Raw genomic sequence first — 25134 nt, 5'->3', positions numbered from 1 at the left:
CAAGGTTTGACTCTACGCTCGCACATAATCTTATGGTGATATCGCTAGGCTTGCAGATCATATCTCTCGTCGAGGAAAATGTACGCGGGCTTCAACGCTTTGACTACCTACCCATCTCCTTATCATTTCAGTCTCGCCCTCCCTACCGCATACCCGGAACACGGGTTCTATCTAAACTGTCTCAAATCGGCGAGTTAAATAAATTGCGTCAGTGCCAGTGCCGTCCCAAGTGGTTCAAGACTGCGATTCCTAGGGCATTCAATCACGAGATTATCATATACAGGAAGAATCACCTCGGGTACCCGTGGATGGCGCTGCTAGAGACCTCCTGGCAGCTCTGTCAACTCTGTCATGACTCACATGTTAGTCCGGTGTATCCAGTTGCGTCAGCCAGTTTTCATGATTGCTTATCACCCAAGGCCTCTTGCAGCCAGCAAATCAAAGGCATGATACATCTCATGATCTGCAAACAAGAACCCCATTAAGAACAGCTCAGGTCGGCCAGGGCGCCACACATGTCAGATCGAGGACCAAGATAACAAGTATATCAAGATAACATATTGTTTGGTTTGGGCTTGATGGCTCTGTTGATGTCATTGAACACTGCAGACCACCCAGCCCAACTCAACATTTTTTATCCAGGGCATTCACCGGAAAATTAGATTCACTCCGACCACCTAAAGCCTCCCAACCAAATACTTAGTGTGATAAGCGCCTCCACATCCACGTCATTCTTGACGTAGTTTGCGTTTGCGCTGTAAATATTTACATATATCAAAAACAAAGAATGCGATTACACCGTCCCATTGGCATTATGCACGAAGCAGCATATGTAGTATGATATTTGTCCGTCCACGAACCCATTCACTCTTTCTTAGCCTGTAGCTCACGCGCATGCGCACGCTCTGCGAGGTCCACTCCTACGAGGATTTTCGACGCTTTCCAGAGCTGCACGAGATTAATAATGTTCTTCCCTACACAGACGAATGCGCTGGGGATCGCGACAAGCTCGGGCCACGTGAGACCCGCGAGCCATGGGGAGTACACGCCGAGCCCGATAGGCGTGTCCACCCATTTCATGAGGTAGAGAGAAACGAAGAAGAGCTCGTTGCCTGCGCACATGAAGAACAGAGTGCGCTGTTTTACGCACGCGGTCAATTTGGGCAGCGTTAACGTACGAACGGAGTAAAACGCACGGAATCATTGTAGTAGTACCATAGGATACGACTGACTTCGCTCGTCACCAGCTTGTGGCTCCGCGAACCAGTTACGAGTGAGCTGAATGATATTCGGTGAGGACTAGTCAGGCCAGAACGAGAGCTCAGAACGCACCTGTACATGTGCATGTAATGGCTGGCGAAATCAAGTGAGATAAGGAGCTGGAATACCACTGCGAAATTCGGGTATGCAGACGATAGGTAGCAGAGCAAGCACGACGTCGTACACCTGGAGGTGCACAATATGAGTTAAAGTAGAAAGAATTGGAGGAATAGCGGGAAGAGATGACGCACCGATCTGTGACCATGTCCAACACTGCACCGAATTTCGATGTCTGTCCTAGGGCTCGTGCGGCCTGACCATCCACAGCGTCCAATAAACATGATATTACATATGCAAGAGTGCAGTATTTGGGGTGATAGCTCATGAAGTGGAGCGAAAGTCCAGCAAGGATGATGCGTGTGTACCCTATGTGGTCCGAGCATCTGAATCAGCGCATTGCAAAATCAATGCAGCAGAACTATCGCACCAATGAGATTAGGTATGAAAAGGAAGACATTTTCAGAATATGTCTGAGCTGTGGCGAGGTCAACTGCAACCTTTGCATCAACGACGTCGATTGAACCACGCCGGCGCATCTTGCGGGATGGATTTGCTGAACCGTTTTTTGTCATTGCAGGCGTACACTGCGGTGGGGAGTGTTGAAGGAGTCAATGAAGGAGTGAAACGCAGGTTCCGCCAAATTTGCACAGTTCTGAACTAACGTCAAACGCATGTGACGTAACATTACGAGTCTCGTTATCCTGTCACTACCGGCTGCCATCGGTAAAACCAAAAGTACCAGTCCATATTAAACAACTTAGTTAACTAATATCACTAAAGCAAGTCATGGAGGTAGCGTGGACCTTTGCAAAAGAAAGTAAGGGGTATACGACTCAGTCATGTCCGACTTCATTAACCACCATGATCCAGCTCCTTCAACCCGACGAACTCGACTTTGAGGGATGCTGGCTGAAGTACACACCCACACCGATGCCAACAGCTGCAAGGATGATAATGATGGTGAGCCAGAAGCAGATCCAGCGTTTTCGTCGGGCAGAGCGGGCGTGTTTTACTGCGACCTCGGTGTGCTTTTGTCTGCAAGAAAGTTAGTGGCTGTACGCATAGGTAATCATAACAGCTGCTCACCCTCCTTCGGTGTCATGTGCGACACCCGCAGCCGCCGTCTCGATAGCGTCAATTTTCTCTTCTTGCTCGCCTAGAAGGGTGGCCATCTGAAATAAGAAAAGAGCGTCCTTAGCAAATGCATCATACATGCAAATGTTGCACCTACGTCATTAAATAACTGGGCCAACTCTCCGAGGGTCTGTTCAATCCGGCGAATGTCTTGGTGTCGTTCCTGGACTTCTCGGTATGCAGCCCGTGAGTCCCCATATCGGTTTGAGGAAGTGAGCTGCGCAGCAGAGATGAACACACTCCTCTTCCAAGCGAATAAAGGCTCACTGCTTGCGCAAAGATTTGGCTTCCTCCGCCTTGATCATCATCATTCACCACAGCAGCAACTTCTTCAGGTGTAGCATCGGGTTTCACTGAATATTTAAATTAAAATGTGAGTGAAAGAATGGGAAATGAATGTACCTATTTTGAACTGTCGCTCCACACGCTGGCGGTACTGCTGGCGATACTGGCGTTCAACATCCTGGTACCGCTGCAAGGTGGCCATAAATTTTGTCCGAACCACATCAATCTGACAACCACGTCAACAGCTGTGTTGTACAAAATGGAAGATGACATACTCTGTTCTTGCGAATTTGAGCATCCGGGCCTGCACCAGTGGGTTTCTCGAGGGCACGGATACGGTTAGCGAGACTGTTGCTGAGTTGCCTGGTCTCGTCTGTGAGGCGTTCGAGCTGAGCTGCATTTGCTTGTGTTGCTGCATCATCAAGGGCGTTTAGGGAGCGTGAGTGGAATTCAGCGACGCGAGTGACATTGTCATCAAATTCTTGGATGGAATCTTGGATGGCGGTGGCCTAAGTCGAAATACGGGTTCGTACCGGAGAGAAATACGAGAATAAATAGACACACCTCTGCATAAAAAGCGGACAAAGGGTCTGTTCCTGTACCATTGCCAGTGCCGTTTGTAGAAGGTGAAGGGCGTGCTTGCATCTCATAGTCCCCCTGTCCTGGATCTGGTGTAACATTCTGCCGTTGCGCCTGAAAATGTCTCCGTTAGAATTTTTTTAAACATGAAGACTAGAAAAGTGAATACTCTGAGAGCAGCTAGTCTGTCGCGACCCATATTTTGTGATAAAGTCAAAGTCACAGATACGCCGGTCTGAGAGTGGTTGATGTGGAAAGGTGCACGGCCGCAGTGAGGTTCCTGTTACGTGAGAAACGAACTCGGCGAGAGTTACTTGGCAGTACACGTTGTAATGTCGTTGTTGGACTCAACAGACGACGGCCGCCAGTGCACGATGATGAGAAGAAGTAGTGCTCCGAGGACTAATATAATAGAATAAAATCTATGTGACAGCACAAGCTCCCAAGAAGGGAAGTTGTTTATTGTCTGAACAGCTTGACATCGCACCAGCATGCGAACACCTAGTGCTTTCATTCAAAGGTCGCGCTCACTGTTCAAAGCAACGTCGACGCGCAAGAGCATCCATCCTGCTATCCGGCTGGAGCGTATTTCACGAAAAGACGGAACACCGCCAGCACAGCGTGTGTACAAGCGTCTTGCTTCATCTACTCTACCAGCCAGCACGAGTTCGGATACACCAGAGCCATCTGCTGCTGGCCCTGCACCTCCAGAGGAACCTGAAAAGCCAACAAAAAAGACGCGGATATCTCCCGCTACTTCGAGTTCGCCGTCTACTCCACCTGAGGACAGCATACAACTGCCTCAGGACTTGAATGTCCTTTGGCTTCCAGGCGATGGTCCAGCAGAGACTGATTTCTTGAACAATAATAATCTACCTGCTCCAGAGCTCTTTGATGAAGCACTGACTAATCTACATATTACCCTTCATCCGCAGACTCAGCATAGAGCGGCCTATTCATCTTCATCAGGTCCTCCTTTAGAGCCCACCCTTGCCCTTTATTGTCCAATAGAGGGTGGTGAATATATAATCGATGCTACTGTAAAAGAGCTTGCTCACAGGACAGGCGCTGAAGTCCTCGTCATCGATGCAGTCCAGCTTGCTGCCGGTGAATGTGGTCATTTTGGCAAAGGTGCGCATCTATCCTATAACGAATACCCGTGTTTCTAACGCTGCACTTCATCAGCTGCAAACGCCCTCCAACTCCCCCGCAATCCCCTCCATTTCCAGCCCCCACCTGCTTCGAATTCCCAATCCTCCCCCCTTCGCGTTTCATTTGATGAAGACGACGACATGGACATGATGTCTCCGATTGCTATTCCTTCTCAAATGACCCTTCACCTTCTTGCGCCCACTTCAACACGTGGACGCACCTCCGTACTTGCCGCCTCTCGCAGCAATCCCGCCCCAAACCGTATTAAAACGTTCTTCGATGACCTCGTTAATCTGCCTTCTCCAAACGATACTAGCACGACTGGTACAAACACCACCCGTCGCCCACGTATCGTCTACGTTCGCGACTTTCCTATCCTCGCGTCCGCCTCTGCGACTTGGTACCCCCACCTACTTTCTGCTGTCCGCCAGCGCCGCATCGGTCCTCTCGCCCGCCCGTCGTCCCCAGTATACAACCCAATGACCATAATCTTTGGCATTACCCCACCCATCGCGCCCACACATGCATCTACATCCATGTCCGTGTCCTCTGCTGGTCCAAGCCAACATGGCCTCGTGAACGTAGCAGGACGCCGGAGGTCGCTGCACGCTACAGCCTCTACGCCTCCCCGCTCAGGTGTTGCTGACTGGGGCGAAGACGATGCCGCCGAGCGTGCCCGCGAGAAACGCCTCAAGGACCGACTACGCCGTTGGGAGAAAGACGGGGACACCGCTCTGCTCCAGGACCTCCCTGCGCTCTCCACTCGGCCTGAAGAGCCCGAGGGGGAACATGGGCCTCGGGGTGTTGTCGTCATTGGAGGATCGTCCATGCCGCCGATGCTTGAGTCTATGATTGCACAGCGCGGCATGGCGAACGGGAGTAGCGCACCGGAGAGCGAGGTAACGACACCTTTCTTCCGCGCGGCGGTGCTCGTGCCTGGGATGCGTCTGCAGGCGGAGGAACGCCTATGCCGCACGAGCCGTCGACGAGAAATCAATGAACTCGCGATGCGCATGGGTGTTGGCGCGGTCGGAGGTGTCCTTGAACGCGCGGAGGCAGCGGAGGTTAAAGGTGAAGGTGAAGGCCAGGAAGGAAGTAAGGAGGACATGTGGGATGACTGGAGCAATCAGTTCGAGCCGTGGACGAGCGTGCGGCAGATCGCAGACCGGGCGGTGGGGAGCGTCGTGTCTTCTGGACTTCCTCAACAGAAGAAGCTAGCGCTCGAGCCAACGCCTGTGCCGTGGACCACTGTGCACCATGCCTGGGCGGCTCAGCGCTCAGCGCATAATCTGCGCAAGTCGTTCATGCGCGACTCTGTGGTGAAGATAGTGAAGCAGAAGGATGCGGAAGAAGAGCATGAGGATGCGGAGGGCGAGGAAACAGAAGGAGAGAAAGTGGATGAAGTTGTGGAGCGTGTCAGGCAGGACCCGGACCTGGAACAGCATGAACAGAGGCTGTTATCTTGCATCGTGGACCCTGGTGAGCGGCCTCCGTATTCATATATATGCCATTTGTTCATCGTGATGATCCAGCTTCGTTATCAACAACTTTCAGCCAAGTTCACCTTCCAGAACATACCGTCGACGCTGTCCGCACAATCGTCTCCCTACCTCTACTCCACCCAGCGGCGTTCCAACAAGGTATTCTGAAGGAACACGGTATGACTGGATGTCTTCTGTTCGGGCCCCCAGGAACAGGCAAAACGCTGGTTGTCCGTGCGCTTGCAAAAGAAGCTGGTTGTCGGATGCTAATCATATTGCCCTCGGACGTCATGGACATGGTACGTTTCTCCCCGTTCTATCCCTCGTGACTCACTAAGCCCATACTTTAGTACGTCGGTGAAGGCGAAAAGCTCGTCAAAGCCGTTTTCTCGCTCGCACGCCGTCTCTCACCCTGTGTTGTCTTCCTAGACGAGATGGACGCACTCTTTGGGGCACGGGTGTCTGGGCGCGAGAGCGGCGGAGCATTTGCGCATCGTGGGGTCATCACCGAGTTTATGCAAGAGATGGACGGGCTGAAATCCTCGAGAGAAGATAGGGTGATTGTGATTGGCGCAACGAACAGGCCGTTTGATTTAGATGATGCGGTGTTGAGGAGGGTACCAAGGCGCTTGTTGGTCGATTTGCCAGGGGAGAGGGAACGCGAAGGCAAGTTTTGATCTTTTGATCTGATCTGTTTCATCTGACACGATTGCAGAGATACTCAAGATTTTGCTTCGAGACGAGACGTTGGCGCCTGAAATTGACCTTAAAGCGCTGGCAACGAAGACGGAGAGCTTTTCTGGATCAGACCTCAAACGTGAGATCAGCTGTGACGGATTTTGTGTCTCGATCTGACCCTTCTCTTAGATCTTTGTGTCTCTGCTGCTCTGGATGCCGTCAAGGAAAATGTTCAGGTTCCGTGGAAGCCTAATGTCCTCAAAACCTCACCAGCTAGCGAGCTCATCACACCTCCTGAGGTGGCTTCGCTGGACACTGCTTCTGCCTCGCAGACGTCTGGAACAGAGACTCGGACGGAGACTCAGGCAGATACCCAGGAACCGTCACTCGAAGAACCGGTGGTCGAACCACTGCCCCATGTTCGCGTCATCCATGCTCGCCATTTCACCAAAGCACTCAAGGAAATCACGCCTTCCTCATCCGAGTCTCTCGGTAGCTTAGCAGACCTTCGGAAATGGAACGAGGAGTTCGGCGAGGGCCGAAAAGACAAGAAGCGACACCAAGTGTGGGGGAAGGGTAGGTTCGGTTTCATCAACAAGACCGTACCAACACAAGAAGACGGGCGGGTGACGGCCAGCTGTGCATCACGCCCAAGCCAATCATCAATAGAGCAATAGTAGGCTAGGCTAGTATAGAGTACAATAAATAATACTCGTGAAATCAGCGAGTGCGCGTCGTGCGACGGCGCCCGTTTCCTTGTGTCTGCTGTGGGGCTTCGTCTTCGTCTTCTTCGTCTTCGTCGTCGTCCACATCCATATCTACAAGTGCCTTTTTCTGTTTGCCCTTGTCCCTTGCTTCTGCCCTTACCTTTTCGCTGTGACTGAGTCTGCGTCTGTAATGGTTGCGAAGGCTCCACTTCCATCTCCTCTTCGTCTTCCTCATCACTTCCATCCTCAGTACTTTTCCTCCGTACACGGCGTCCCTCGTCTTGACCATCCTTGATGGCTTCTTCGCCAACAGGGGTCATATTCTTGGGGTCCTGTGGCCAATCTTGCGAACAAGCTGGACACTTGGCATTCCGACTGCGATACTTCCTACAACAGTGGTAGTGCAAACGTGCCTTGCAATTCTGCGTGCTGCAGGCGACGCCACGAGTAACGATCTGATGTATTTGAGTCAGAAGCTGATGAGAAATAAGGTAGTTTGAGGGCTCACCTCATAGCATATGACGCATTCAAGACACTCTTCGGAATATGAGTTTTTGAGGTATGGAAGTAGTTCCAGCAACGTGCGTGTTGAGAGGGAATAGCGACCTCGCCTATAAAGCGGTGAGTCTCCTTGGATGTCAGAGATCTGAGGGTATCTCGCCTGCTCTTTAACAACCACCCCTTGGCGACAAAACTACCGAGCACGATTTCAGCTTGCGCTTTCGTCATGTTTGTCTTGAGAGAGTTGACTTCGCGTAGGGCGAGCAATGAGGATACAGAGTACGCCTCATGCGGGGCGAGCATGATTTGCTCCACCTGTAAAGGCACATGATGGGTAACATGATAGAAGGAATTTGGTATAACTCACGACTGCCTTGAAGTAGGCGATTTCAACTGGTGTGTAATCTGTAGCCATCTGTGCAATTTCATCATCCTTGCTGTTCACCTGTCATATTGTGAGGACAGTTAGGACCGCTAGTGTGCAGAATGACTGACCATAGCGTATATTTCCCTGCCAGTCTGTTCATCTGTCAGATGCCGAAACTCAAGGTCCAGGCAATTGAGAGAATTATTGATACTGATCACGAAGAGATCCCAGTCCTCTCTTTTGTCTGAAAAACGAATATCCAATGTCGGGTTTGCAACTGCAGATGGCCAAATGTCTACATCAAGCGAAAGGAGGTGAGAGCTGTGTACGTACCTTTGACAGCATCGATACATTTTTCCCAGAGGACCTGAGCGTGCTTGAAGGAAAGAATGCTACGTGAAAATATACCTTGGAGAAAGAGACGCTGAACGTCGTTTGCAGATACCATTGTGGCCAAGATACAAGACACGTAAAGCACGCGTCAATTAAATCGCGTCGCGTCGGTGGCTTCCGAAAACTCAGTCCACCATATATACGGCATGATAAAATTTGTTTGCAAGTCGTGTACTATCAGAGTCAAGTAAGTAGTCATATGCATATAGGCGTAGCGTCCGTGCCCTATCGTAATGTGCTCAAACAAGAGTAGTAAAAAATCACCACCCTACATTACAACTTTGGGACTCGAAGGGTTTTGCTGACCATCGCGGCTGCCCATAAACCGAAAATAACACTGACAGGATGGATATCCCCACGGCCACCTGGTGTTCCCCACAACGTAATGAGACCTCCTGGTATCCCCTGTTTGCCCTCAACCCAACCTCGTCGAACCCAGTATGACAAAATCGCGACGAGTCCGAGAGACGAAGGGATTGGAAGGCCCTCAAAGTACCTGGACTTGCCTGCTGCATCCTTAGGTATGATCGCAACAGTCGCGTTAAAGCGGGCGAGACGAGCAAGACCACAACATATGAAACCAGTCAAACATACGGTGTCAAGGTATGTCCGAAGGCCCACAGCAAAAGCAACCACAGCTGGTGCAACACCAAATGATACCTACCGTGCAATCAAATTAGGCGAATGAGGGGCGCTTATTGAGAGAAATTGCATACCAGATCTGCAAGACTGTCGAGTTCTTGGCCCAGCATACTGGATGATTTTCTCCACCTCGCAACTTTACCGTCCATGAAGTCAAACATCAATCCGGCCAGTGGGAGAGCAAGTGCCCACAACAAGTAATCATCATCGTTCGTCAATAAATACTGCGCAGATGAAAATATTGAGAAAGAGCCGCAGACACCGTTCATAATGGTAACAAGATCAGCTAGACGGAAGTTTCTGAAAGCAAACTTGTTAACAAGTCAAGAAATTAGGGAGAACACGAGGATCCGCACCTGACTAGGGAGAAATGGCCATCAGTATCATTGTATTGTTGGAGAGAACTGTCGTGCTTGTTGCCATTCACTGGACTGGGTTTACTTCGGACCATGCTGGCTTTATGTAAGGTAGTAGATGAGCAGACGACCAGCAAGAGTCACGGACGATGAAGCCAGCTTCGGGGTCCTTCCATTATAGCTCAAGGACTTCAAACACCGCATATAGATAATGATATGACAATCTATCCAAGTCTACAGACGCTAATCTACTCTACGGCCATTGCATCCCCTCGTTGCGCTTTCTCAATTTCTATGCTCTTTGCGGCGTACTGGTTTGGATGTGTGACACTTTCCCCTTCTCCGATCCCATCACCTTTCTTGACTCCTGCTGCTGCATGAGTGATCTCAAAAACTCGGGTACAGGCGACATGATAGTGTCCTTCTTTCACAGTACGCATGACCTCCGCCAGATCCGTCGATGTCAGTCCTTGTGATGAGTAAGTTGCTAATAAACTCGTTTGCAAGTTGTCTGGCGCAAAGTGGCGATATGGACATCCATGACAATCAGAAGGTCCGGGTTTGTCTGTTAAGAGAATCTGCTGACAACTGTATGGAATTAACCATCAGAACACTGGAGCTGGAATGTTACACGTTCATACCTCTTTGCTGGATAGTTGGCACGTTTCCCTTCCAGTCCAAACGAATGCCTGATATTGTACTTGTACTCTTTGTTGAACTTGTCGTCCGTAAGATTACTGAAAGACTTCCTCCAAAATGCAATCGCTTCGTCTATCGACAAACCAAGAACCTGATAAGTTACAGTCAACGAAGCTTCCACTTAGTTAGTAATAAATGTCCGACTTTGAGAAACAGGCCGTATTGCAGTCGACCAAAATGTTTCAAGTGACGGTCCCGTACGAGGCATTCGTGTAGGTTCCGCATGCACAAGGGGAAGTGTCGTTTTGCGAGGTCGTCTACCATATCTGCTCTGATCTCGTCGCCCGTAGCTGGACCAGAGTATTCTGACGCCACCCCCGCAACAAATCCTCGAGACATATGATTGAGTATTTCGGTTAGGCGTGTGTCACCATCCATGCGCATTATTGATCGAGCGGTTGACTGTCAAAAAATCAGGAAAGTTCTGGGGGGATCGGTAAAACGCTAACTGACATCGAGCGCATTTTCAAGGTTCGCCTCAAATGCTCGCAGAACAATGCTGAGTTGTTCCTTACTAGGAACGTATGCACAGCCGTCTTTTAGCAGGACACGCCGCTTATTGACGAGATCCGGCACTTGAGTCCACCTCACCTGTAGATAATGAGTAAAGAGCAGGAAAGGTAGACTGATCGACGCACCTTGTAAAGCCTCTCCGTCGTCGGAACTCCTTCCTCTGGCTGCTGTATTCCCAGCCCCTTCAGTTCACTAGCATACTGTAGCTTCTCCTCGGAGTTGACCTAGCAGTATCGTTAGTACGAGGAATGAGTGATATCATGCATTTACCTCAGTCCACTTAAAGTCCCGGGATTGTAGAAAGAGCTCTCGCTCTTTAGTATCATCACTCTCATATCTCACTCGAAAGAGAGCTGTCTCTGCTTTCACGAACCTCCTCCTCAAGTCCTCCCTACAAATCGGTTACTAGATGGGAGATCGATGATGAGGATGTGACGCACGATCGACAGAAAGCAAGTCTGAGTACGAAGTGACCCAGGTGGTCATTCCTCCTTTCAGTCTGCGTATCTACAGTCGAGGCACTACTGCTGTTGAGAGGGATGTGATCCTTGCACTGCCGCGTGGTCACACTCTTCAACTCCTCCCAAGATCTGTTACGCGCAAAAGACGACTCGATTTCTGCAAGAACGCGAAGGCGATCCAAGGCGTATCTTTCAAAATCCTCTAAAGAGACTTCATACCACGGGGACTTGTCGTAACTTAAAATGGATTGAGGTCACCTGCTGAAAGTAGGCGATAACATACATACAAGTTAAGACGGAAAGGCCACTCAAAAGAGTTTGCTGATTTGGACGAGTCAGATTTCGCTGGATCAAATTTCCTCCTTTCAGAATTGTTGTACATTGCGCGAAAACGATGAGTGGGCAGTCCAGTAGATATAATGCAGGGAACGCGTCAAGACACGAGGTGTCACAAACGCGTAAATATCCGTCACACTACAATGTCATGGAAAACTCACGGTACTATTAGTCAGAATCCAATCTGCAGTCCATGATTGATCATGTAATAGATCAGCAAGCTCGTCGAACTTCCCCGTAACTATCAATCATTTAATGAAATATTCAGCATGTGTCTATCATACTGGCTTTGACAGTAGACAACGGGGGAGTGTCAGTTTGATCGAGAACTGATGGCGGCCCAGGTTGGAAGTATACCTACCTCAAAAACTCCACGGCTATCAGTTCGATACCATTCTTGTTAAACCATAGATTACACAACATAATACGAAGACAATACTAAGATACTTCAAACATAGGTCAATAGCCATATATTCATCAGCGAGGTCCGGGAGTCGCAGAACGACCAGTTTTGCGCCGAACCAGCCGCGCGCCTTTCTGCTTGCCTGTAGCCCCAGGGTAAGGGTCAGGCGGGTCTTCCTCAACGTCAAAGGTCACTCCTGGTCGAGGTCGACTTTTCTTCCTCCTCTTCTGCTCCGCCTCTTCTCTATCCCTCCACTGGCTAGTTGCCACCATAGGATCGCGCGAAGGCGGCGGCATCATAGGCGGAAGAGGCTGCACTTGACTGACAGTAGAGTGAGCCGGTGACCCGATCACAGTGTTCGTCTGTGTGAATCATGATAAGACTCGACATCCGACAACATGAAAATCATACGTACTGCAGTGTTTCCATCACAGACGTCGAGAGATGCTCCAGACATGGTGCGATTTCTCTTGCTAGTCAGGAAACTGAATGAAGAGAACACATTGGACGAAGGCTGCTTGCGGTCACGAGGAGGATGTGCAGATAATGTGGTAATATCAGGGTGCTTCCTGGCTCTGTCCTTTGGTGCCTTTGGCTGAGCCGACGCTGATGAGGGCGGAAGAGTCGTAGTCTGAGCATGAGGTGCAGAAGCCACTGCCTTACCCTTTGATTCCTTAGGCAGAGAAGACGACTTAGAGTGCTGCATGGGCGGTGCTACAATCGCCGGAGACTTGTGCTGCTCCATAGATAGCTTTGGAGATCGAGCAACGGGACTCTCGAGAGGTTTAGAAGAGCCAGACCCCGACATGGTCCTGAACAACCCTCCAAGGAAACCACCCGGCCTCTTCTTCGACTCCTTAGATTCCGTTGACATCTGCCTCTGCCTCATTGGGGGCGCAGTTACTTGGTGTGGAGAGGCGAAATTCGTCTGCGGTATTTGCGGTGTCTTGGGCATTGAAGGTGCAATAGAGGAAGGCGTCATCAGCATCTCGGAATCATGGGAGAATGTACGATTCATATCTGGTGGCAGGTGAGCTCGGGACGGAGCAGGCGTAGATGGATGTCCTGAGACTGCAACACGGGCAGCCCACGAAGGTTCGGCTGTCTTGGAGGGGCGGGACGAAACGTTTCCTTGCGATGAACTGGGGAAAGGCTGTGTTGACGTAGCACTGGTGTTGACTAAAGGCTGAGAAATTTTACGAGGAGAAGGAGGACGTGCGTTGGTATTAGATGTGGAAACAGGCTGTGGAGTGGGTAATGATACAGTTCGATGATGGGGTATAGGATGCGTCGAATGCGAGGGTTTGGGTTGCTGAGTGGCGCTCGCTGGGGTAGCGTGACGATGAGATGCGGGGTATAATGAGTTCACGGCTGAAGCATAACGAGAAGCAGAAGAAAGTAAACCACGATAACGAGTAGAATCACTGGTATTAGGAGGGTCCTGCACTTGGGTTTTTGCAGATGGAGTGCTGGCAGCCGTACGGACGTTGAGACCTTGAGGAATGGTTACAGGAGTTATAACAGGACGAGAGGAATAAGGTTTCGCGTGGGCCTCTGCATTATGAGAGTGAGACGCGACAGCAGATGCAGCAACTGCTGCATATTGTCTGCTACCTTTTGATGCAACATCAACAGGAACGCTCTGAGCAGCATTCGACGGCGGAGCAACTGGTCGAGCGGTTTGCGTTGCGGCACCTGATGCGCTGGTAAGAGGTCGAGATGAATAAGATTTCGTGTGGGTCTCCGCAGTTGGCAAATTCTGAGGGTGAGGGGCGGTCACGGTCGTAGTAGGGGTCGCAGCGTATGATCTTCCTTTGGATGCAGCATCTATAGAAGCACTCTGAGCAACATTTGGTAACTGAGAAACATGTCGAGCACCTTGCGCTGTAATAGCTGGTGCGCTTATATATGTAGGCGGTGCTTTCGCGCTTGGCTGCACATCAGTCGACCGTTGGTACCCTCGAGGCTGTCCACCAGATGATGTCGTCCGATGAACAGGATCTTGGTGCGATGGAGCAAAAGTGGTCTGCGTTGGCGGAGCGGAAAACGGAGCACGAGAAGACGCAGAAATATATGCGTGCTGTTGAATCGATGGTGCAGGAGGAACATGGGATGAAGTTGACGCTACGGCGGTGAGAGTAGGTTGCACACTGGGGCTAGGCTTCACAATGGGGCTTGGCTGCACGCTCGGAGTAGGTTGCACACTGGGGCTAGGTTTCACAGTGGGGCTAGGTTGCACGCTTGGAGCAGGCTGCACACTGAGGCTGGGCTTCACACTGGAGGTAGGCTGCACGCTCGGAGTAGGCTGCACACTAGGAACAAACAAATCCTTCACCTTCGGTGCCTTCTCATGAGCACTCACATCCGAAGACTGCACTTTGGCAGCAGGAACACTCGAGGAAGCTACAGGAGCCTCAGGCTGAGCCGGAATATGCGTCTGCGTCTGCGGATACGTCTGCGAAGAATTCGCAGTCCACTTATTTCCGAACTGCGGAGACTCAGGAACTTCCTCGATGGTGACTTTGGGCCGTGTCGACCGAGGAGCCGGATTGGTTGGTGGATGTACGCTCGCAGGCGCTCCCTGGCTCGGCGAAGGGTGTTGTGAATCTGATGTGCCCTGATTAACTCCACTAGCAGGACCCGTACCCGCAGATGGTAATGCCGGTGTAGCTAGAGAAGCTTCGCGAGAGATAGTAGGTGCAGGAGCAGCAGCCTTTTGGTATGCGGAACTTGTGGTCGCAGGTGCATCACCCATTCCCCCGCCCGTCCAAGGCTTGCTCTTGTAGGAATCGGCATGTCCGTTGGGCAATGAAGGCTGAGCAGAAGAAGCAGAGGCTGCCATAGCCGAGGTATGAGTGGCAACTGGAGCTGGAGCAGGCTGCTGTAATGGAACAGCAGAGCCCGTGGGCGTGTAGTTGATTCCAGCGGGACTGTTGGGTGTCAGCTTGACAGGGAAAATGTCCTCTGGGATGTCAATCCCCGGTACTCTTGGTGGCGGAACCGGTAAAGGTGGAGGCGAAAACTGTCCAGCAGTAGCAAGTTGACCATATGACGAGGGAGACGGAGCTTGCGACATCGGAGACTGGGATGAAAATCCAGAATTCTGCTGGTGCGACGCTGCAGAACCAACAGGATGGACCGTCTGCGGCTGCGCGTCCGGTGGATGATCACGACTACCGGACGTCGTCCTCGAGATCTGTGAAGGCGGTGGGTACGATGGTGCAGGAAGACTGCCATATGGCGACGCCGGAGCCTGCGGTGCCACAGATTGTGATGTAAACGCTGGTGTCTGCTGGTGAGCCACTATAGAGCCCTGCCCGTGCGGAGGATGTTCATGGCTGTCGGACGTCGTCTTCGAGACCTGCGAAGGTAACTCCACAGTTTGGGATGGACGCCCAGGAGTCTGCTGTTGTGATACAGGAGGAGCGACAGGATGGGCATGCACGGTCTGTGGCTGCGTTTGTGGAGAATGCTCACGAGTACCGGACGTCGTCCTCGAGATCTGTGAAGGTGCTGGGTATGATGGTACAGGAAGACTGCCATATGGTGACGCAGGAGTCTGGGGAGTCAAAGACTGCAATGGACGCGCAGGAGTCTGCTGGTGCGATGCGACAGAGTCAACAATATGAGTATGAAACGTTGGCGTCTGCGGATGGTCGCGGCTGCCTGACGTCGTCCTCGAGACCCTCGAAGGTAAGGATGGCGTTGGAAGACTGCCATACGATGACGGAGACGGGGCTTGCTGCACCACATGTTGCGGTCCCGAAGCCTGCTGGAACGACGCAGTGGAACCAACAGCATGGTTGTGAACTGTCTGTGGCTGCACCTGCAGCTGTGTAGGATGGTCCCGACTCCCAGATGTAGTTCTCGACACTCGCGAAGGCGCCGAGTAAGACGGCGCTAGGAAACCAGAGTTGTGCGGAGGCTTATGAGGCAACTCTTGGTTCTCAGACAATGGCGTGGCTCCTATTACAGCAATCTGCGGAGGTGCAGGGAAGAGAAGGTATTTCGACTGCTCCGGCGTGGCTGCCTGCTCTGCATGTGAGTGGAACCTGCAAAGGTAGCTTCAATCTGCATACCTCTTTGACCTTCGCAAAGCGAGGTGAATTATCTGGAGAGCGCCGAGGTGTCCCGGAAGCATACACCTCCTTTGGCGTGCCATAAGGCGACGACCGCAGCGAGGGGTTTGGAGTTGGAGCTGAACGGTTTGCAGGGGGTGTTGTATAGTGGTTGTCTTGAGAAAGGACTTCACGCAGCTGTGGATGAGCTACCGTGGGCGGATCGACCTGATGATGTGAGCTGTTATAACCTGAATGCTTCTCCTCCCTGGTCACGTAACCATCCTTGAGCGGTTGGGCTCTTTGCACGACCCAGGATGATTTGACCGTACTCCCATCGGAAATCTGAGCGGTCGTCATGCGAGGAGCGATGATGTGAGGTTCTGGACGATCGAGTGAAGTTCGTGATGCACGAGCAGGTTGTGATGCCATCATCATCGTCTGTGAGGTGTTCATCGATGTTGAATGAGTAGGAGGTGTGGATGGTGATCGTTGAGTTCCTGTCGTATTATTGCCATGGGTTCCAGATGCGAGGTGAGTCTGTGAGCTCATAGGGGTTGGGTGTGCAGAAGGGAGGGATCCATAGCCCGACCCGATCTTAGGTGGACTCGAGTTCGTCTTATGAGCAGGTGATGAGGTTACAGGCGATTGGCTGGAAGCTACTAGACCCGATGAGGGCGTCGGTCTGGTCGACTCATTCTGATGATCTGCCGACGAAGATGAACGCTGAGGTCTTGGGCCAGAGACAGCTGGAGGATTGGAGAATGATGTCTTGTATGAGCGCGGTTGAGAGGGTTGCTGTTCCACTGGCGTACTGATCTGAAGGTATCGGGGCGGTGTGAAGTCTTCCGGTCGGTGATGACGGCTATGCGAAAGATCAATTGCTGCAGGATCTGTACGAGATCGGTCCAGCGTGGGTTGCTCCGGCCGGCTACGGGGGACTTCAGAGGATTGTGATCTGCCATGAGATGGCTTCGCCGCGGAAGCGAGGGATGCATGAGGATATCCTACACCATGCAGTTCATCTTTATGTAAAGAAGATTGTGACTTGTAAAGTACATCGTGAGCCTGGCGATCGGCAGGGCCCTCTCCTGCGACAAGAACAGGTATGGTACCCACATGTCCTCGTGATTCGTGTGGTAAAGGTGACGAGTTGAAGCCTGGCGTAACAAGGGGTATGTCCACAGTGTCAATTGACGTATGCTTTAGGGGCTGCCGCGAGTCATAATATGTGCCCTGCGTCGAGGTATACTTAGCCTGGGTGATTATCACAATCAGCTCCATCATTCAGTCGTCAAGGCTATCCAACACACCTCTGATTTGGACTTGGCGTCCTCACGCGGACCCAAGGGAGCGTCTGGACCCTGTCTCTCCCTTACGGCACTGTTTTGATATCCGTCACCTCTCTGTACGGGGCCTCCCGAGTGGTTTCTCTCCATGCGGTGCTGAAAAAAGGGTCAAAGGGAGTTAAGCAAGATTGTTTAGGTGTCCTACCTTCAGAGAAGCTCGTTCAGTGTCACTACCCGACTGAGCTCCTTGCGCAGCCGAGGACATATGTCGCTCGTGATGTGATTTGGAAGGTTTATGAGGAAGGTAGACAGGCATCACGCGAGGCGCGGGCGGTGGATTGCTTCCTACGCCTGGCGTATTACTCTGAGTCACAGCCTCTTGCTGGGGGCCTGTAGGCTGCATGTGCACAGCAGAAGTTTGGTTGTGGGAAGGGTCAGGATGAGGTCGGCGGGCCTTTGGCGCAGTATTAACATTATGTCCTCATATATAAAATCAGTTCGACATACCGATGAGACTCCGTCTTCTGTACGATGTCGCCTGTGACTAGTGATAGACTCGCGAATGGAGGGTTGGTATGCTTCCCTGCCAGAGATGGAAGCTTTGTCTGAATACACGAGGCCTTCAGAATCTGACTCGATCCTTTTCTCGCGTCTGTGCCTGGTTTGTTCCCTCTGCCTGTCGGCCTTTTCCTTCTCTCGATGCTGTTCAGATCTGTGTCTTTCACGATGCCTATCGATTTCAGCACTAGCCCTTTCTCTGTCGCGTTCTTTCTCCATTTCTCGATGTCTATCACGTTCCTGGTCACGATCTTTCGATCGTTTAGAGTAGATATCTTGAGCAGATGAAGGCCAATTAGTGGATGGTGTGGTTGAGTTTGCGGTAGTCTGTGGCTGGATAGGACGCGAAGAATAAGTTTGCCTGGAAGATCTTCCAACGTCTTCGGCACCGGAGACTTGTTCATATGATGATTTGGGGGTTGGGGCAGGTCGTCGATGAGATCTGGAGTCAATGGGTTCTGGTTGGGCGCGGCGTGAAGATGCCGATGGAGGATAACCCTTGGTGTTAGATGATTGGAGGGGTGCGGGGTTCTGGTAAGGTGTGGCTGAATGATAACCTGTAGATGGGTATTGGGCAGAAGAAGAACGTGTTCTACTGGCTGAAGGTGCAGCAGAAGAGTACTGGGGATGAGCACGAGATTTAGATTCACGATGACGGCGTTGTTCATAGTCACGGTCAGCAGGGTTCTCTGGAACCCAAAGTTTGTAACGATCGTCGTGAAGACGGTCTTCTCGTCTTCGAGTGGCCATTGAGTAAAAAAGCCAGAACGAAGCTTAAGCAGAGGATCCAGTTCTTGAAAATGGAACGAATAGAAGAATAAGAAAGAGAGAATTGACAGGTGCCGACCCGTCGACATGAGGCAATTGGACGTCCGGTAGTATGAAACTTCCTTGCTTAGTAGTGACTTACGTTCTTGAGGATGCTTGAGCGCTGGTAACGACAATTTGTGGGAACCAAACTTTGCAAATAGTGATGCGAGTTACTATAGTCAGTTCATTCTGACTTGGTGCTCATCAAATTGAACGGTACATGAGCGGCGTCGAGGGTAGCAGCACCATATACGCATGGCTCAGGCTCGATAAGCATAGCCATAGTTCATGCATGGGTCAAGGGCAGATAATGGCGGCCGGATAAGATTTCATTGCAAGAGTAAATATATAATACAACTAATGATGTCCACCATTGACCAGGAGCGACGATATCAATTGAACATCATCGAAACAAAGTGATCATGGCATCGTCAGAGAGTTTTGGAGGATTACTCCCAGTCTCAAAACGAAACTGGGAAGAGTCCAAAAGTCCGTCCGACTTGCTTTTACACGATTTTGACTCATTACCGACAGTGAGACAGCGGAAAGGCTGGTGGTGACACTGAGGTCAACCCTGTCGAGACAATTTAAGGATCGTGTGTAGGAACATAAAATAATCGAGAGCGTCGTCGACGTCGTTTGGTTGATCATCATCATAAAAAAAAAGAACAAGCTTCAAAGTTTCTAATTGGAGGGGTCGAATTTTTATGTGTGCTGTGGGGGGGTTGCTTACGAGAGCGATGCGGTCTATGACCGATTCCCACCGACCTTCGTCACTTCACTCACAAGCGTCACTTGGAGCATTATTGTCACGGATAATACTCTCTTCGCCGTACCATCAGCTTATTTCAATACGCTACAGTCCTAATTTCATCCTCTGAACTGCTCATTTGCAGACTTTCATGGTATGTCATATCATATCTTGGAAACGCCAAATTCACATTTCAGCCATACAAGAGTGATACCATGGATCATCTGGACGAAAAAGTCAACGGCGGTCCCTCCATGGAGATCATTGATGAAGTCGTCTCCGTTCGCGATCGTAAGCTCTATTTCCTCTGCATCATCAACTTACCCCTTCATATCATCTTATGTAGACGAAGCTTTTGCATCGAAGCACATGCCAGACCTAGGGCATGATGTCAAAGATTTTCAGGTCTTTACTTGGCGGATAAACAATTGGAAGAAATTGGAAAAGAGGCTCACAAGTCCTGACTTTGAATGCGGCGGTCACAAATGGTCAGTCTACCACAGGGCGCTCTTCTCCTCACCCTCACATTTCTCAACAGGCGCATACTATTATTTCCCTTCGGGAATTCAAATGCACCACCTAATGACACTGTCTCCGTCTACCTTGATTACGCTGATCCAAAGAAGTCCCCAGAGGGTTGGCACGCATGTGCCCAGTTCGCACTCGTCATTTCCAATCCCCATGACCCCACCATTTTCACAGTTAGCCGTAAGTTCTATCATTTCATTTCATTACTCCGCGATGCCACTACTTCATAGATGCTCACCATCGCTTTATCGCCGAGGAATGTGACTGGGGTTTCACCCGCTTCAGTGAGCTGCGCAAACTCTTCAATATTCAAGAAGGCCACTCGCGTCCAACTATCGAGGATGAGTCAGCCGATGTTACTGTCTATGTTCGCGTACTCGAGGATCCCACCGGTGTCTTGTGGCACAATTTTGTCAAGTGCGTACTCACCCTGCCGATCTTGGGCATTCTTATCGATTCCGTTCAGCTATGACTCCAAGAAGGAAACTGGCTACGTTGGCTTGAAGAACCAAGGCGCGACGTGTTACATGAATTCCCTTCTCCAATCTCTTTTCTGCACGCGTTACTTCCGAAAGGTAAGCGTGGCGTTGACATTTATTATTCAGCTAACGTGGCGTTTAGGCTGTGTACCAAATACCAACCGAGGACGAGCACCCTACCGAAAGCGTACCCCTCGCTTTGCAACGAGTATTTTATCATCTTCAGACATCAGATCAGCCCGTTGGTATGTATCACGTCAATTCACTCCGTGATCCTTCCCAAAACGTAATCCCCCAGGAACTACGGAATTGACAAAATCATTTGGGTGGAAATCATTTGACTCTGATCAACAACATGACGTTCAAGAATTTAACCGCGTGCTCCAAGACAAGTTGGAGACCAAGATGAAGGTATCAGAGTTCGGATCACATGCCCTGCAGTGTCTCATCCCGTCTAGGGTACGAAGGCCGAAGGTGCAATCTCCAAGCTCTTCGTTGGAAAGATGAAGAGTTACATCAAATGCGTGAACGTCGAATTTGAATCATCTGTATTTGAGGACTTCAACGGTAATATAGATTTTGTCCCATCCAGCACTATCTAACGCGTTATGTTATCCAGACATCTCTCTCAACGTCAAGGGAATGAAGAACCTGTACGAGTCATTCAAGGACTACGTCGCTGTTGAGATGATGGAGGGCGAGAACAAGTATCAAGCTGAAGGGTTTGGTCTCCAAGACGCGAAGAAGGGAATACTCTTCCAATCGTTCCCTCCTGTGCTCCATCTGCAACTGAAGCGTTTCGAGTATGATATCCAACGTGACGCGATGGCGAAGGTTCGTGGCACAAATCTTACTGTAATTCTCATTGATCAATCTCCTGTAGATCAACGATCGTCATGAATTCCCATTTGAAATCGACCTCGCGGAGTTTCTGGATGAGGACGCTGATCGTTCGCAGTCATGGAACTACAAGTTGCATGGCGTGTTGGTACATTCAGGGGATCGATATGGCGGACACTACTTTGCACTCATCAAACCCGATCGGGAGACGAGATGGCTCAAATTTGATGATGATAAGGTCACCCCAGTCACTGATCGCGAGGTATTAGAGGAAAACTACGGTGGCGAACCTTTGAATGGCATCACTCCTCCACTGCAACGCAATCAAGTACGAGCTATGAAAAGGTTCACCAATGCGTATATGTTGGTCTACATCCGTGAATCGGCCACCGATGAAATCCTTTCGGCTTGGAAGGACGAAGACACCCCGGCACATCTCAGTGGGTCACTTTTTTAACTTAAAAACACGTGTTGCTGACTATAATCACAGAACGTCGACTTGAGGACGAGAGACTGCAGATCGAAGCTAAGAAGCGGGAACGCGAGGAGCAGCATCTTTTCCTCACGGCCAAGGTTCGTGATGGTCTCGTGTCATTTACCTGTCCTCCTACTCACGTCAGCTTAGGTCATCACCGATGATACATTTGCTCATCATGAAGGCTTTGATCTTGCTACCTTTGACGAAAAGAACTGGCCACCGTCGGATCTACCGAGCTTCCGTGTTTTGAAGCAAGAAACATACAGTACTTTCAAATCGCGTGTTGCGAGCCACTTCAACCTTCCGGAGAACAAAATACGCCTTTGGGTTTTGGTCAACCGTCAGAACAAGACTGTTCGCCCTGATACTCATATTCCTGAGAATGAACCGACGCTGAGTAGGCTCTCGTCTTTTCACGGCTATTGATCCCTAATGGTTGCTGAAGCCGTCGAGGTGATTCGCAATAATATGGCAGCAAGGCAGAATGATCTTCGTTTGTATCTTGATATAATACCCGATCCAAGCAAGGTATGTCGTTATTCTGTGCTGCAGGAAGTTCATCGACGCGTTGTTACAGCCTGAGCCACCAGCGGGATCCATCATGATTTTCCTCAAGCACTTTGACATGGCGAAGCAGACTCTGTTCGGTATCGGTAAGGTGTATATGTCGAGGAACAGCAAAGTCCAGGATCTGCACCCTCTGATTAATGAACGGATGCGGTGGGCACCTGGCACTCCTCTGAAATTGTTTGAGGTGCGCTAGCAGAATTGCCGTTTGGGTGAAGTTCTTATCCTTGACTGGTTGTAGGAAATCAAGCCTGGCATGATAGAGCTGATGAAGCAAAAGCTCACTTTTGCTCAGAGTGAGATTCAGGATGGTGATGTCATTTGTTTCCAGGTCGACCACTCCGAGAAAGAGTGAGTATGCAATCCTTACTCTTAGCGATCTATGCTCAGTTTTTGTTAGGATCCACGACCTCGATGCCCAGGGTATGTATTCTAACCCGATACACTTTTACGACTTCCTCCAGAACCGCGTCATGATCATCTTCCGACCGAAGTTCGAGGACCCAGACCACGATCACCCAGAGTTCAGTCTAATCCTCAGCAAGAAGCACAACTATGACATGGTTGGTGCTCATCTCTACGTGTTAGTGGCTTGAGTAGCTGATGACTCGCCCAGATGTCGACGAAAGCTGGCGAGTTCTTGAGACACGATCCGATCAAGCTCCGATTCACAACGACTCACGCAACGAACGGATCACCCAAATCAGTCCTCAAGCGATCTCTAAACCAGAGCATCCAGGAAATCATGGTACCGAGTTATATCAATCCAACGACGACTGTCATTCTGTATGAGAAGTTGGATGTAAGCATCGTGGAGCTGGAGACGAAACGAAGCCTCAAGATTATGTGGACGGGGATCCATAATAAAGAAGAGGCTTCATACCCGTTCCTGCTGCCGAAGACTAGCTCGGTCCATGATCTTGCTGATCACCTGGCGAAGCAAGTAACGCTGAGCCCTGGAGGGACCGCTAAGATTCGTGTCTTTGAGGTATCGAAGGATGGGAAGTTCCAGAAGGAGTTTACGGGCTCAGAAATGATTGGGAACATCCCTGAACCTGTTGAGCTTTATGCGGAGGTATGCAAGCTATTGCTGGTTGTCTCTTTTTATCAGCGATTTAAACGTAAAACAGGAAATACCTCGAGACGAACTTGAAGCGGACGAAACTAGCAAGACTATCAGTGTCTTCCACTTCAATAGGGAAGTTGCACGAACACATGGTGTGCCTTTCCGATTCGTTGTAAAAGCTGTCAGTATCTTTGTCGTTTTACCATGGCTTGATTTTGACGAGTGATTCAAGGGTGAAAAATTCGCGGACACAAAGAAGCGTCTGCAGGTACGAATAGGTGCATCAGACAAGGACTTTGCCAAGTATCGGTTTGCCTTGATCCAAGTGGCTACTTTCAAGCAGCCGTCATACATTGAAGATGGTGAGCGCTTAACTTTATTGCGCAATATTACTGTTTTCTGACAACGACACAGAGGACACCATATACGACCACAAATTCGCGCCAGAAGATGTCCTTGGACTGGATCACATAGACAGGTCGGGCAAGGCAAGAACAGCAGGAGAGAAGGCCATCGTCATCAGAGGTTGATATGAAGCTGATATGTACGGTTTGGACTCGGATTGTGTTCTGTGCGGCGTCCTTTATCTTAAGCACATTGTACTTTTTTGTCTCAATTTTACGCAGTATCGACAATCGACTTTCAGCAAGACATGTGTATTGCATGAAATAGACAAGGTATGTATGAACGTGTGCTAGGGACTACTTCCGTTTCTTACCCTTCTTCTTGGACTGTGGGTAATGTGGCTTGAGTTGTTTGAGAGTGGTTTGGAAGTGGTACTTACGGATTTTGAAGATGGGGTATCGTGGCTCTCACCATCGCTTGACACCACGCTCTCTGCCTTTGTACTAGTAGCGCGAGGTAGCATAAGATTATTTGAAGGCTTAACAGGAGTTCCAGGAGCAGAATTTGGAGCACCTCCAGCTGCAGCTGCCGCGAGCGCAGCAGCATGAGCAGGGTGACCAGGTGGCGGTGGCCCGGGCATGAGGACTGGCTGGGGTAGGGGGAGGTCGATCTTGGCTCCTACTTTTCCATACTTTTGTTCTGAAAGGAAAGAAGTTTAGAAAGTTGTTCGGATATTACAGGTGAAGCAAAATACCTTTCAATTCTCTAGATGCTGGAGTCTCTTCGTAGACAGTACGCATCTTCTCATTCGCGATCATCTCACCGGCTGACTGGAATATTATGGTTCCCCATCCCTCAACAAAGGTATTAGCTTCTGCGACGACCTCCATTATTTCTGCTTCCAGCTCTTTCTCTGCTTGTAGGAGACTGTTCCAGAGGTCGTCGCCAATTGAGCCTTTCTGCAGAAGATTTTGTAGAGCGGGCTTGTCTTCACGGAGTCTAACCACGCGAGAAACGTCTGTCATTGCACGGCGAACAAGAGCAGCTTTAAGAAGGGCTTCATGAGCTGGAGGGTCTGTCTTCTGCAGTAAAGAAACGTAGACATCGCGTTCTGGATGTGAAGAAAAGTATGGTTCGTATAGCTTGCCTGTTACACGTTACACGTCAGTATGCACGATGATGAAACTACTGGTAGTTCTCACCTGCACTGCGTTTTCTGTAAAAATGACTGAAGAGTAATAAACTTGAAACAACTATTCCGACGTATAGAACGGGGACTAGGACTGAAGCCATGATGGCAGCTGGAGACGTGGACTTGCAAGATTGACCGTGACATTAAGCGCCACGCGGCAGCTTTG

General features: G+C 50.2%; 10 protein-coding genes across 10 annotated transcripts; 2 read left to right on the top strand and 8 right to left on the bottom strand.

Moving 5' to 3' along the window:
• Window positions 1-674: 674 nt before the first annotated feature.
• On the bottom strand, window positions 675-1998 carry BJ212DRAFT_25424 (CDP-alcohol phosphatidyltransferase-domain-containing protein). The gene is made up of 5 exons (XM_041342753.1): window positions 1748-1998; window positions 1512-1686; window positions 1333-1446; window positions 1197-1278; window positions 675-1137 (listed from the first exon to the last, which is right to left on the bottom strand). The coding sequence occupies exons 1-5, from the start codon at window positions 1890-1892 to the stop codon at window positions 865-867; spliced, it is 789 nt and encodes a 262-aa protein (XP_041199866.1). The 5' UTR covers window positions 1893-1998; the 3' UTR covers window positions 675-864.
• BJ212DRAFT_1309887 (t-SNARE) lies at window positions 1986-3774 on the bottom strand. Its single transcript, XM_041333959.1, has 8 exons — window positions 3488-3774; window positions 3304-3432; window positions 3015-3248; window positions 2857-2965; window positions 2722-2807; window positions 2552-2671; window positions 2407-2492; window positions 1986-2355 (listed from the first exon to the last, which is right to left on the bottom strand). The coding sequence occupies exons 1-8, from the start codon at window positions 3515-3517 to the stop codon at window positions 2196-2198; spliced, it is 954 nt and encodes a 317-aa protein (XP_041199865.1). The 5' UTR covers window positions 3518-3774; the 3' UTR covers window positions 1986-2195.
• A 35-nt stretch (window positions 3775-3809) lies between these two features.
• On the top strand, window positions 3810-7306 carry BJ212DRAFT_1443205 (uncharacterized protein; the record flags this gene model as incomplete). The annotated part of the gene is made up of 6 exons (XM_041337791.1): window positions 3810-4449; window positions 4504-5949; window positions 6003-6250; window positions 6302-6586; window positions 6669-6768; window positions 6819-7306. 6 exons carry the CDS (start codon window positions 3810-3812, stop codon window positions 7304-7306), a joined length of 3207 nt encoding a protein of 1068 aa, XP_041199864.1.
• Window positions 7307-7349: 43 nt separating this feature from the next.
• On the bottom strand, window positions 7350-8652 carry BJ212DRAFT_1443204 (Nse1 non-SMC component of SMC5-6 complex-domain-containing protein; the record flags this gene model as incomplete). Its single annotated transcript, XM_041337790.1, has 7 exons — window positions 7350-7447; window positions 7497-7791; window positions 7845-7947; window positions 7998-8152; window positions 8205-8282; window positions 8333-8481; window positions 8538-8652. The coding sequence occupies 7 exons, from the start codon at window positions 8650-8652 to the stop codon at window positions 7350-7352; spliced, it is 993 nt and encodes a 330-aa protein (XP_041199863.1).
• A 218-nt stretch (window positions 8653-8870) lies between these two features.
• On the bottom strand, window positions 8871-9690 carry BJ212DRAFT_1257555 (uncharacterized protein; the record flags this gene model as incomplete). The annotated part of the gene is made up of 3 exons (XM_041329865.1): window positions 8871-9257; window positions 9314-9539; window positions 9596-9690. The coding sequence occupies 3 exons, from the start codon at window positions 9688-9690 to the stop codon at window positions 8871-8873; spliced, it is 708 nt and encodes a 235-aa protein (XP_041199862.1).
• Window positions 9691-9778: 88 nt separating this feature from the next.
• On the bottom strand, window positions 9779-11737 carry BJ212DRAFT_1309879 (DNA primase large subunit). The gene is made up of 8 exons (XM_041333958.1): window positions 11556-11737; window positions 11248-11505; window positions 11078-11198; window positions 10933-11031; window positions 10748-10885; window positions 10439-10696; window positions 10237-10385; window positions 9779-10183 (listed from the first exon to the last, which is right to left on the bottom strand). The coding sequence occupies exons 1-8, from the start codon at window positions 11648-11650 to the stop codon at window positions 9844-9846; spliced, it is 1458 nt and encodes a 485-aa protein (XP_041199861.1). The 5' UTR covers window positions 11651-11737; the 3' UTR covers window positions 9779-9843.
• Window positions 11738-11821: 84 nt separating this feature from the next.
• On the bottom strand, window positions 11822-13358 carry BJ212DRAFT_1309873 (uncharacterized protein; the record flags this gene model as incomplete). The annotated part of the gene is made up of 2 exons (XM_041333957.1): window positions 11822-12369; window positions 12423-13358. Coding segments are annotated over 2 exons (909 nt in total), but the record flags the coding sequence as incomplete, so codon positions are not given.
• Window positions 13359-19023: 5665 nt separating this feature from the next.
• On the bottom strand, window positions 19024-19388 carry BJ212DRAFT_1309866 (uncharacterized protein). The gene has a single exon (XM_041333956.1). The coding sequence runs from the start codon at window positions 19377-19379 to the stop codon at window positions 19143-19145; it is 237 nt and encodes a 78-aa protein (XP_041199859.1). The 5' UTR covers window positions 19380-19388; the 3' UTR covers window positions 19024-19142.
• Window positions 19389-19503: 115 nt separating this feature from the next.
• BJ212DRAFT_1309859 (uncharacterized protein) lies at window positions 19504-24081 on the top strand. Its single transcript, XM_041333955.1, has 20 exons — window positions 19504-19764; window positions 19820-19961; window positions 20012-20181; window positions 20232-20418; window positions 20468-20576; window positions 20623-20725; window positions 20779-20891; window positions 20939-21047; window positions 21100-21314; window positions 21364-21760; window positions 21811-21893; window positions 21946-22195; window positions 22244-22326; window positions 22376-22552; window positions 22607-22716; window positions 22766-22928; window positions 22982-23440; window positions 23496-23612; window positions 23664-23793; window positions 23846-24081. Exons 1-20 carry the CDS (start codon window positions 19689-19691, stop codon window positions 23959-23961), a joined length of 3309 nt encoding a protein of 1102 aa, XP_041199858.1. The 5' UTR covers window positions 19504-19688; the 3' UTR covers window positions 23962-24081.
• Window positions 24059-25100, bottom strand: BJ212DRAFT_1309852 (Pre protein translocase subunit Sec66-domain-containing protein). Its single transcript, XM_041333954.1, has 4 exons — window positions 24979-25100; window positions 24531-24923; window positions 24216-24475; window positions 24059-24162 (listed from the first exon to the last, which is right to left on the bottom strand). Exons 1-4 carry the CDS (start codon window positions 25067-25069, stop codon window positions 24133-24135), a joined length of 774 nt encoding a protein of 257 aa, XP_041199857.1. The 5' UTR covers window positions 25070-25100; the 3' UTR covers window positions 24059-24132.
• Window positions 25101-25134: the final 34 nt, after the last annotated feature.

Source organism: Suillus subaureus (genome assembly GCF_016647635.1).
Source record: "Suillus subaureus strain MN1 chromosome Unknown BJ212scaffold_1, whole genome shotgun sequence".
Classification (NCBI taxonomy): Eukaryota; Fungi; Basidiomycota; class Agaricomycetes; order Boletales; family Suillaceae; genus Suillus; species Suillus subaureus.
This window is presented reverse-complemented; position numbering and strand designations above follow the sequence as displayed.